Here is an 11,948-nt window from a genome sequence, read left to right as displayed (position 1 = left end):
CAGGCTGCCTGCGCCCGGCACCCGCTTCCTCCTGCGGCACCCACGGGTGGGATCGCCGGGGCACGGGGCCGCCCACCTTCCCTCCGCCTGGAGCTCATGCTATTTTCTAATTAGTGTCTGCAGAGGGGTCATTAGTGAGCTCATCACTGGGAGGAGGAGGAGGGGGAAGGGATTATGGACACATACGCTTTGCATTAACCACCATCACCGGGATCTTTGCAGCCTCCTCGGGGAGGGGGGAGATTTACACAGCTGGGAGGAGGCGCGGGCGGGCGGCTCTGCCTTCCTCTCCCAGGGGAGGATGAGCCCGAGGAGAAGAAAGAAAAGCCGGGCTTGGCGAGCCACAGACGTCATGTGTTTACAGAGTTGGGTGGGAGGGGATGGAGGTGGCTGGGGAGCAGCTGGGTGAGGGGGGGGGGCCTGGGGGGGTAGCCCCGGCTTCCCCCTTGAGCCTTTCCCTGGCTCATCCTTGCCACGTTGCTTTGCTGTAGGGATGGTGCAGGTTTGTCCCCTGGAACCCATTTTACAGATGAGGACATCGAGACCCTCAGCTGGGTTTGCTCAGCAGCTGCTCTCGGGGGTGGGTGGGGGCAGCAGGGATGAACCCCAGTGGGTTTTTCCCTGTCGTCCTTCCCCTCGATCCTGACCATGCTTTGCCCACCCTGCAAGCGTCCCCTTTTAGCCAGAAGAAAAAGAAGCAAAGCAAAGCAAAGGGTCGTGCCCGGGCTTTGCTGGCATCGCAGGCAAGGGCTGAGCTGGAGGTGGGTCGGGGTGCGTGCCCACCAGAGCCCACCGGTCCCCCCATCACCCAGTCCAGGCGACCTTTTGAACCAGGACAGGAATTCAAACCCCCATCCTGACATGGGCCCTGCTGGCTTCTGCCCATCTCTGTTGCATTTAATAAAACAGGTATTAGAGCAGCGGAGTCTCATTTCAGCCATCGGGCTTGAACGGCTGCCGCCTCATTTTTCTGCGGAGCTTGAGGGAGAAGTCGCAAGACGTTAAGCCCTCGTTATAAGCGGGGGGGATTTGAGGGGCGTTATTGGCATCTGCAGGACATAGCTTGGCTGGGACGAGCCTTGGAGGAAGCCGCAAGCCTCCTGCCATTGCAGAGGATGTCCCTTTTGGGTCTGGCTGCAGCCCAGCTATCAGCCCCAGCCTGCCCCGCAGGTGCCCGGGTGTGAGATGATGTTTTCAGCACCTCCTTTCCAAGGTAGCAGGTTTGTGGGGTGCTCCTGGGCACTTTCCAGCTGGAGCTGCAGCCCTGCTTTGTTGTCTGAGCATCCCCAGGGATTGCAGCATCTCCTGGGGCTCCCCTGGGGCTGGGGCATGGTGCAAGGCACCCGCACTGCTCGGGCATCCAACCATCCATCCATCCATCTCTTTGCCCAAAAGCAAGGGGTTTCAGTGTGTGCCGTGCCACTCAGGGAGGAGGGTGGTGCTAGGGGGGGCCGGGGCTGGGAGCCCCCCGGTGCGTGCTGTCATCAAGCCACTATTCCAGCGTTTCCAGCGGCTGATGCTGGTGGAGCTCAGCTTTCCCCTCTGCCGCTGGCTCTGCAATGCTCGAGTTCACGGGAGGTTTTCTTTGGCACGGGGCCCCTCGCTCCCTGGCCCGACGCTGTCGCCCAGCCCCAGCACTGCGGGCGGAGGGGGCAGGGGGGGCTGCAGTGGAGCTTTGCCTCTCTGCCTGAGCCCGGCATCCTGGTTCTCTGGCACCTTGGGGCACTGGCAGGTTCAGCTTGGACCACCATCCTCAAAAAGCCACTGGAGAGAGCAATTGGATGTTGCTCTTCATTAAATGAGGAATTTGCAGGGATAGAGCAGGAGCAGCCCAGGGCGAGGGCATCGCCGCTGCCATGGGTGTGCACTTCCAGCCCCTTCCAGCCTTCGTTCGTTAAACCAAAACAGGCACAGGGGCAGCAGAGCTGCTGGGGATTTGAGTCTCTTTACAAGTAATTATCCCTGCTCCAGGCTAAGGTTTCCCAGCTCCCCCTAATGAAGTGCAGGCATCCCCAGCCAGCGATGGGCTCGGAGGGGCTGGGGGTGGGGGACGGCTGCAGCCGGCGTCCTGGGTGCTTTGGGGGGTCCCAGGACAAGGAAAATCCCTTTCTCTGTGGTTTGGTGTTCCCTTCTGTAAAATGAGGCCAGACTTTTTTTGCCCATCAGCCGGGGAAGCTGTATGGCCTCTGCACCCTGCTCCTTGATGTGCTTTGCCTTCACCCCCTGCAGCCCTAAAGCATCCCCCTTTCTCCTAGCTGGGGGATCCTGAATGCAAAGCAGAAATAATTTGCTATCTAGCAAATCCGTCACCCCAGGTTCCCCATCCCCTCGGCGTGCCATGGAGCTGCCCTCCCTCACCCTCTGCCACCTTCCCTTTGCAGACCTGGATGAGTGCTCGGAGGGCAACGGCGGCTGCCAGCAGACCTGTGTCAACATGATGGGGAGCTACGAGTGCTTCTGCCGGGAGGGCTTCTTCCTCAGCGACAACCAGCACACCTGCATCCAGCGTCCCGAAGGTTAGTGCATGGCAAATCCCCGCCCCAGGGCACCCCCCAGCCCCTGCATTTATCATAGAATCATAGAATCGTCTAGGTTGGAAAAGACCTTTAAGATCATCGAGTCCAACCATTCCCCTAACCCTGCCATCCCACCACTAAACCCTGTCCCTAAGCACCTCATCTATCCTTCTTTTAAATACCTCCAGGGATGGGGACTTGACCACCTCCCTGGGCAGCCCATTCCAGAGCCTGACAGCCCTTTCGGTGAAGAAATTTTTCCTAATGTCCAACCTAACCCTGCCCTGGCACAAGGGCAGGTCTGTCCCCCGTCACCCCTGGCCACCCCTGCACGGTGCCCAGCTTTGGGTGCTGGTTCATGACCCTTCTTGGCGTTGCAAATTGAAAAGCAGATTTATTCTGAGCTCATTGGGAGAGGATGCTGTGGGGCTAATAAACTTCTCCATAACAAAACCCTCGCAAGCCCCTTAATCAGGCACAATAATGCTGGAAGGAGGACATTAATCCTGTATCCAGAGCGTTTTATTAAATAAAAGGTACTCGGAGATCCTCACGCCGCCCTGCAAGACTCATCTCCTCCTGCCAGGTCTTGCAGAGCACCGAGCCCTTCGTCTCGATATCAGCTCTAAATTGCTGCCGTCTGGAGCAATCTCTTAGCCAAAATAGGAGGAAATGAGAGATTTTTTCGTCTCTGCTGATTTTTATCTCCCCTGCTTGGCAAAGCCGGCTTAGTGTTTTTGCTTTCCTCCCTCCCAGCTGCGTCGGTCTCTCCAGCTCCCTGGGGAATCTTGCCCAGCCCAGGATGGCTCAGCAGCCACGGTGGCATCTCCCGCATCCCCAAACCCATGTGTGCCCAGGAGGGAAGAGCTGGCTGCTCCATCCCCCCGGTGACACCGGTGGGTGGCCCCTGCTGGGAACAGGGATGCAGGTGCTGGGTTTTGAGCTGGTTTCTGAGCTGAACGGCTGCACGACGTTGTTGGCCCGGGGATGTCTGCGTCTCTCTGCACCCTGGGATTGATTTTGTAGCTGCTATGTGGTCCCCAAGCTCGGGCTCAGGAGCGGCTGCTGAGGACAAGGGGTGGGAGGGTTGCAGCTGGTCTCCGGGCTGTGAGCCTGGAAAAAGTGGAGAGCCGAGGGCAATTTGGGGTCCGATGTTAAAGCCTGTTCTGACTTTACTCCTGGCTCCTTGGGCACTGCCAAGGCAGAAGCATTCAGTATTAGAGAGCTAAACCTCAACGTTACGGCTCCTTCCTTCCTCCTGGGGTCCTTGCCAGCTCCTTGTTTCTCTTTTCCTACCCTGGCAGGAGGCTTTCTCCTTTCCCTCGGCTCTTTCTCCATTTCTCAGTCTGCCTCTTTCTTTCCTCTCTCCCTCCTGCTGCAGAAGGGATGAAATGCTGCTGGGTTGGGAAACCCGGGGACGGATTCCAGGACCCCTCTCTGGCAGCACTGCGACCCTCTCCCTCACACTGGCCAGTCCCTCCCAGTGAGGAGAGGCCAAGGGTTGGAGCTCACTGAGGTGTCGGTGCCTTTAAAGCCCGTTATGCTCAGCCTGACGATGACAGTGGAGCCACCGAAAGCAAAATGGGCCAGCAGGGTCCTCACACGGTGCAGGTGCCAGAGCAGATGACGATTTTGCAGGGAGGGGAAGGATTAAAGGGGGTGCAAAGCTCAAGGGCTCCCTTCCCGGGCGGTGGCTGTAGGCACCGAGGCGTTGCTGTGTCCCAGCATCGTGCAGTGGAGGAGGATGCCATGCCCAGGTGGAATCGCCTGGGGAGTTTTAGCAAAACAGCGTGCGGCCATCCTGGCCTGGAGGGGAGCCAGGACACACGGATGCCGGAGCTTGCGTCCCTGCTGGGATGTGCCAAGGGATCTCTGCAGACTGCCAGCTGCTGGGATCTGGCTTCTCTGGAAGATGGCATCTCCGGGGAAGCAGCGGCGCAGCAGGGCAGGGTCAGCCTCGGAGGTCTCAGTGTCCGCCATGGTACCCAGGACATGGCAGAGATGCTGCCAGACAGTAAAGAGCAGCAATAAAAAAGAGGGGGAGAGAAAAGCTGCTGTGCGGAGGAGAGGCTGAGGGTGCTTGGCCGTTCCCAGCATCCCTGGGCATCCCGTGCCCCAGGGGGTCTCTGAGCATCGCTGGGTGGAGCACAGGGGCTCACAGCAGCATCCTGGCCCCGGGACAGGCTGGAGGGTGCCAGGGGGATGGAGCAGGGCTCCCCGCAGGTTGGGGTTCCCAGCCCAGGCAAGGAGGCCAGGGAAGGGAGGGCTGGTGTGGTTGGAGACGGGAGGTTCTAATTACAGGGGGTTTGCCTGCCACTGCAATTACAGATGATCGCCCTGTCCTGGAGTGAAGCCAGGCGGGATCTGCCGGGCAGGTGATGGGGAGATGGGGAGCAGGCTGGGACACCCACAGGCTCCAGCCTCTGTTTTTTAACCCTTCCTGTGCATGCTTGGTGCCTCTCAGCATCCTCCTTCGAGGTGCCCTGACCCCATAATCTCCTGACCTCACCCTCCTGCCCCAGGCTTTTGGCAGCCCCTGGGCTTGCAGATGCGCCTGGTCCCTGATCCTGACACCAGCATCGCTCACCCCACGGTGGGCTCAGCACCAGGTGCCTGGAAAGGAGCTGACCCCTTCCCTCTGCCAGAAAAAGGCCCTGAGCAGGCAGTTGCACCTCCTGGAGGGCCATCCCCAGCTTGCTGTGGGTTTTGTTAAATGTCTCATAAACTCCCATCAGTGCCCTGTTTGGCAGCTGCCGAACCTGGCTTTCTGCAGCAGGGTGTCCCCATGCCCCAGGAGAGGCTGGGGCGGGAGGGGGCTGTGGACAGGGCAAAACAGCAGCTCCAATAAAGGGAACCTGCAGCTCCCCAAACCCTCGTTCCCCAGGGGCCGCCAGCATGCGAATCCTCCCCGTGCTGTCAATGCACCCTGTGGTTTACGGGCACAGCCCCGGGGCTCCCCTGCCGGCAGGCGGCTCTGCCCCTCCAAACCCTTCCTTGCTTTGCTGGGCGATGCTGTGGCTGCCTGCCCGGGGGTCTGTAATCACACCCGTGCTCACCCCATCCTCCTTGTCTTCCAAAAAGGAGCTGCGCCTCTCTGTCCCTTCGGTGCCGGGAAGGGCTTGGTGGGAAGCAGCAGCTTCCATGCTACGAGGCATGGGAGCGGGGTCTCACCCAGGGCGGTGGGAAGGAATCAAAGGTTTGAGGCTCCAGGGTGGCTTTGTCCACCTTCCTGAGCAGCTCTGTGCCACCCTTCGTGGCATTGCCTGGGCTTATCCTGTTCCCCCTAAGGTCCTCGCTTGCGAGGTTTTCCCCTCGTTGCCCCCATCCTCGTCCCACCCCAGACATCCTTCTGCCCGGCGAGCTTTTGGAGCTTTTCTTTGCTTCCTTCTCTCTTTTAGAAGGAATGAACTGCATGAACAAGAACCACGGCTGCGCCCACATCTGCCGGGAGACCCCCAAGGGGGGCATCGCCTGCGAGTGCCGCCCCGGCTTCGAGCTCACCAAGAACCAGCGCGACTGCAAACGTAAGGAGCCCTCCAGGGATGGGGATTCGGCCTCCCGGGGATCCCTAACCTTGTCCCAGTGCTACAGACCCCTCCTGGCCCTGCTGCAAAGCCCTGACCCCCCCGGTACCAGTTGATTTATCGAGCCTGAAGCCCTCTGGCTTCATTTTCCTCTGGCATGCCTGGCTCTGCCTCCATTGCCCTTGCAGACGATGGTCCTGGCGTTCCCTCTGCCGTGTCCCCGCAAGACATCGTGCCCTTACACCGAGCGGGCTGAAATGGCAATTAAAGGGGATCCCAGAGGTGCAGCATCCCCTGTCCCAGCGTTTCACTTTCCCAAGGGGGAGATGAACAGGGAGAGTGCGATCGGCACAGGAGGAGCCCAGGAATCCTCTCCCCGGGGGATGTGGTGCACTCAGCCTGTCTGATCTCCTGCCAGCATCTCACTGGCACTGCCAGGGTTATTAAATAGATATGTGTGTGTTTATGCAATTATTTTTATTTTGTTTCTCATTTGCTGTCTGCAGCAAACATGTAAAATTGCTGATGAAATGGCGTTTTAATCCTCTGAGCCTGTTATCCCTCCAAGCTAAATGAACAGCACACCTTGCCCCCCGGGGAGGGCTGGCAGGGATTCCCAGGAGCACCTGAGTCATTCCAGAGCTTGGGAAAGCCGCGCCCTTCCCCCGTAACACCAGATCCAGGGTCAGGGGCAATGAGCCCACCGGTCCCCCTTCGCTCGGGCTCCGCCGGTGGCATTTAGCAGATATGCAAAGGGAAGATGCAAGAAACCACGTAACAGTTTGCATCTGCCAAGATCCCGCAGGGAAAGTTGAAGGGCTTTAGGAATTGTCCGGGAGGGAGGGATCTCTCCGAGGGTACGGACAAGGTTTTTCCAAGCTGGTTTTATGCTACTGGGGGGGGGAGGAGAGGGACCGGGGCCCTGGGTGACGGCTGGTGCTTTGCTTCCTGCAGTGACCTGCAACTACGGGAACGGGGGCTGCCAGCACACCTGCGACGACACCGACCAGGGGCCCAAGTGCGGCTGCCACGTCAAATTTTTGCTGCACTCCGACGGGGTGACGTGCATAGGTAGGGGCGAGCCGTCGCCTGGCTGTGGGGACGTGGCTCGGGGGGCGGGATGGTTCGTCTTCCTCCCCGGGCAATCTGCTCTCGGGCTGTTGAAGGGGGGGGGGGTTTCAAGTTTTGGGGATGCGGCGTTTCCTTTTGCTGAGATCGGAGAAACTCGATGCGTGTGTGAGGGATGCTGCGGGTACCCACGAGGCTCAGGGATGCGTCACTGCTCCACTGCGGGGAGCAGAAGTGGCTGGGGAGATGCTTGAGGGGACGTTTGGGGACAGGTTGGTTGTGCCGGGGTGCGGGCAGGGGTCCCTGCCTGCCTCCGTGCTGCTGGAGGGAGAGGGGTGAGGACGTTCCCACGCTAGAACTTGTCACTGTCACCGGCAGCGTTTGGGGAGGGACACGGAGGGGACAGATTTGGCTGTGGCGATCCGTTCCGACTTGGCACCGCGGGGCCTCGGCTCAGGAACAATTGTCTTGCAGAAAAAAAAAGAAGAAAAAAAAAAGAAAAAAAAAGAAAAAACCAAAACCCCAACAACCCGACAACTCAACCACCCCCAAAATTGTCCTTTTCCTGTGTGTGTTTTCAAATTGTAAAACATCAAACAGAGATAGAAGTTTTACTGGTTTCATATGCTTGTGCTGTTTAACAGCTGATTTGATTTAAAAAAATGTTACATTCGGGGAGTGATTAAGTCCACAAATTGCTCGAGACATTTGCGTTCTTATTGCAAAATAAAAAAGAAAAAGGAATTGAAAGCAAGAGAGAGGTTTTGGCTCCCCGTGTCCCCGCTGTGCCTGAACAGAAAACCCTCTGCGCTTTCCAAAGACGGTTCCATCCTCGGGGCGAGCGGTGGAGGAGCCCCCCCAGCCCCCGGCTGCTCCCCGCTGGCTCGAGGGGTGCTCAGGGCTGAGCCCCAAGCAAATCCCTCCTGCCTGGCAGCTCAGCTGCTGCCTACCTTAGTGTCACCACTGTCACCCAGCCCGCTTCCCTGATCCATCCCAGTCCCCCCCGGCTGCTGGCAGGCACCCGCAGCCCCTTGTCCCCGTCATCCTCGTGTTTGTGCCGCAGCCGTTGCATCCCATCCCACCCGCCGAGGACCCTCCCATGGGGTTATTGCTGTGCCCGGCGTGGGGAGCGCTCCTCCCACGGGGACTTTGGGACCCCAGGGTGCGTCGGCTCGTGCGTTCCTCCTGGACGGAGGTCCCTGCGCGGGCGTTGTCTGTGTCAGCGTGAGGTCTTGGGGAGGTTTGGCACCAAAATGATGCTCCTGACCCGCTGGATGCAGGGGTGGGAGAGCAGCTCCCCAAAGCAGCTGGTAATTTGGGGGATGCTCAAGAGGGGTCTGGTTGCCAGAGGGTCTCAGTGCTTGGACCCCAGGTAGTGAGGGTGGGATCTGGGGGTTTCCAAAATCGCTCGTCCTTATGGCCTTGGCCAAAATCTGCCCCTTCGTCCCAGCGCCGTGTCTGCTGGGGAGGCATCTCCCACTGGAGCCGGTACTCTGTGAGCTCTCCCCTCGCCCGCCTTCCCAAGGAAAATTAAACACCGCGATGGAGGATTTTAGGAGCAGAGCCAGCCCAAACCCCAGGGGCAGCCCCGCAGGGATGCCCAGCCGGCAGATTTACAGCCGAGGTACCTGCTCGGATATTTATAACCATCCTTTCTTGTTTTATAGCCAGGGCTCAGCAAACAGCCCTCCCCCCTCCCCGGTGCTCCCTCCGCCGCCCCTTCCCCATTTCCTCTGAAATATTTCATCATTTCAAGGGGAATAAAGTTTCCAGCGAGGGGAAACGCAAACTCGCTCCCCGGGCCATGGGCTTTGAAATTGTACGCGGTGTGTTTGATGGGCTGCCGGGACAGGCCCCTGGTCCAGGTTCCCTTCAGATCACACCACGCGGCAGGAAGCACGATCAGCCCCTTTGAGTGACAGTTTCATTAGGCCACGGCCGGTGTTTTTCATTTTTCCGCTTTTTATTGCTGCTTTTAAAAATGCAGATAATGAATAACATGCCTCTGAGCAAAGCGGGGCCAGCCCTAATGGCTCCCAACATGTCTGCAGGCTCAAGGGGGAGGGGGAGCTGGGAGGGGAGGCCGATGACCTTATATATTTATATTTATGATCGAAAAACAGCCTTTTTTTTTAAAAAAAAAAAAAAAAAACTCATAAAAATCGCCCTCCAGCAGCCCAGGATGCGGCGCCCATGGGGAGATGCAAACCAGGCTGTTGCGGTTGATGCAGATTTTGGCTTTCCAGGAAGATTTGCAAGCCAGGGCACCACTGCAGCTCCCTCCTGCTGATATTCGGGGTGCAGCGGGGGCTGTCGCCGTTCCCCTGCTTGTGACAAGCACCGGCAGAGCGGGGGGTGGTGGGTGGGGAGGAAATATGATTAGATGGAGAAGGAAACTAAACCCAGCTCAAGTTTTATGGCCGATTTCCTGACCCGCGCTCAGGCGGTTTGCGGCGGCACTGCCGATGCTCCCCAGCTTTGCGAAGCCAGCAGTGCTGGGAGCCGGGGCTGCACCGGACCACGCTGCTGGGTCCATGCTGGGAACACCAGGGCGATGGGACCACGGCATGGGAAGGGGAAAGCAGAGCGCTGGGACATGGGGCGGGTGGCCATGGATATGCCATGCATGCTCTTCCATGCACGTCAACCTCTCCAAGGAGGACACGTGGTCCCTGCAGAGCCTCGGCATCCCGTGTCCTGGCTGCTGAATCCCTGCTCTCAGCCTGAGCCCCCCCGGACAGCGCAGGCACAGCCGGGGGCTGCGTTTCCACACTTTTTTCCCCTTCCACCATCCTCCCCTCTGCATGGACCCGGCGTCATTTCTCATTAGGTGGGGATGCGCTCGTCTCCACTCCGTCCTGCCGGGTCATGGGCTCCATGGGCCCCGAGCACCCCAGCTCCGTGCTCTCTGGCTTTGGTCCAGCACTGCCACGGGGCTCTGTCCCCATGCAGGAGCAAAAAGAAGTGCTGGGGTGCTTCATCCCCTCCCCAAAATGACCGGGATGAAGATGTCCTCCCAGCCATGGATGGGTGGTGCCAGGCAGAGTTTCCTTTTCAGGGAAGAAGCTCAGGCCATTTTTTTGAGGCAATGCCCCAGAGTGACCCCTGGGTGTTTTAGCGCTGATTTGGGGTCTGCGGCTTTGCCCAGGCTGCTCTCAGCCCCTTCTTGGCCATTTTTCCTCCCCCGGGCTCCCATACTCTCCCTCAGGTACTCAGCACCCCGGGGCTGTGCTGTGCCTCACTGGGGCTCCTGCACCCCGGTGCACCAACACATGGGTGAGGCTGAGCATGCACAAAAATTGGGTTTGCCACCAGCTTGGCTGCTAAATCCAAGTGGTGCAAGTGCCTTCCCGAAGCCTGTGGCCGCGCGGCATCCGTACGGCTCCTCTCGGGGATTGCCACCCACGCTGGTTGTGCTCCCATAAGGGCGAGGACCCGATTCCCCAGACTAACGGGCTGCACTAACGCTCCTCGTAACGCGCTTCCTCCCTCTCGCATGGGGCTGCGGCCAGCACGATGCAGAGCGTGAAACCGGAGGGGCTTTGGAGAAGCTGTGGGGCACGGGATGCTTCCGACAGGGTGAGGGAGGAGTCGATAGCACTGCACCCAAACCTTGGGGTTTGGCTCTTTTGGGAGGCGGGGGGGAGAAAAAAAAAAATCCAAAGGGACAATTTCCACCAGGCTGGAAAGGCAGCGGAGTCGAACCCAGTGACGTGTGACACCGTCTGAGCTCCTTGCTGGACACAGTTTCTAAATCACTTTTTTATAATGTTAAACAGGGGAGAGACACTTCCAGCAACACGTTATCCTTGAGACGTTTTCTAATGGTAAATATTTTTGTTCTCTCTATCTCTACGAAGGGGTCTAACTGTAGACGGTCTCTCACCTCGAGATCATAACCGGGCTCGGGGGGCCGCGCTAACCGCATGCCTCACTAACCCTGTCCCCCGCTGCTGCTTTTAAACCCCGCAGAGCAAGCCTGGCCTCGGGCTGCAGGCAGACTTTGCTTTTGGGAGCCAGAGAAAGAACCCCTCCCCTGGCTGCGCTTGCATGAGGCGGGGGCTCTCGCATTGCTTTGGTCGATCCAGCCCGGTGCAGGGGGTGATCATCTGCTTTCCAGTGGCTGCGGCGAGGGTTATCCCCCCCCACCGCCGAGAGGAGCTAGCGGTGGGCTGCCAGCAGCTTCGTGATGGGGAGGGGGATGCTCGTGCCCGTCTCCGTGCTCTGCGCTCCCAAATTTCCCCCTTCCCGGAGCCCACCCGCTTCGCTGCCGGTCCCCTCTGCGGGTGCGGGGACATTCAGGGTGTCCCCAGGGTTTGGCCCAGCGAAGCTGCTAACCATGCTCAGAGGCACCCAGCCCAACGCTGCAGCAAACTGCAGAGCTCCAATGACCCTGTATCGGGCTGGGCACCTTGGCTGCTTCCCCAAGGATTTCCTTGCAACCCCCGTCAGGTCTCTAAGCCCTTCACGAAGGTAAGGCGACGCCTCCGCTCTGCCAGCGAGGAATCCGAGGCGGTCGGAAGGTGCAGCGACTTGTCTGCGGTGGGGAATCTCGTTCGTAGATGTGCCGGGTGCATGCAAACTCCTGGAGGAGCTGTGGGTGCGCAGCTCGCCGGTGGCAGGGAGCACTGACCGTGGCTTTTGGGGGGCTCTGCAGAGCCTTTCCCGCAGGGGTGGAAGAAAGGGGGACCCCCAGCTGCACGCCGTCACCGTGCTCCCGGTTGTAATCCCTCCGAACACCGTGCGGTTATCTCCTTAGGCTTGAGGGAGGCCACACCTTGAACACTGTGTTCAGTTTTGGGCCCCTCGCTACAAGAAAGACGTTGCGTTGCTGGAGCGT

The 11,948-nt window shown here is 59.1% G+C and overlaps 1 protein-coding gene across 1 annotated transcript in view; it reads left to right on the top strand.

The window, feature by feature from the left end:
* The window catches only part of SCUBE3 (signal peptide, CUB domain and EGF like domain containing 3), a 59,763-nt gene that overhangs the window by 11,026 nt on the left and 36,789 nt on the right, over nucleotides 1-11,948 (top strand). Inside the window, exons 4-7 of the mRNA XM_035893732.1 lie at nucleotides 2,359-2,516; nucleotides 5,915-6,040; nucleotides 6,995-7,111; nucleotides 10,888-10,935. Of these exons, the coding sequence (XP_035749625.1) occupies nucleotides 2,359-2,516; nucleotides 5,915-6,040; nucleotides 6,995-7,111; nucleotides 10,888-10,935 (449 nt within the window). The remainder of the gene's footprint in view (nucleotides 1-2,358; nucleotides 2,517-5,914; nucleotides 6,041-6,994; nucleotides 7,112-10,887; nucleotides 10,936-11,948) is intronic.

Source organism: Egretta garzetta, unplaced genomic scaffold (assembly GCF_000687185.1).
Source record: "Egretta garzetta isolate BGI_Z169 unplaced genomic scaffold, ASM68718v1 scaffold105, whole genome shotgun sequence".
Lineage (NCBI taxonomy): Eukaryota > Metazoa > Chordata > Aves > Pelecaniformes > Ardeidae > Egretta > Egretta garzetta.
The sequence above is the reverse complement of the archived record's forward strand: the minus strand, read 5'-3'. Positions and strand labels throughout refer to the sequence as shown.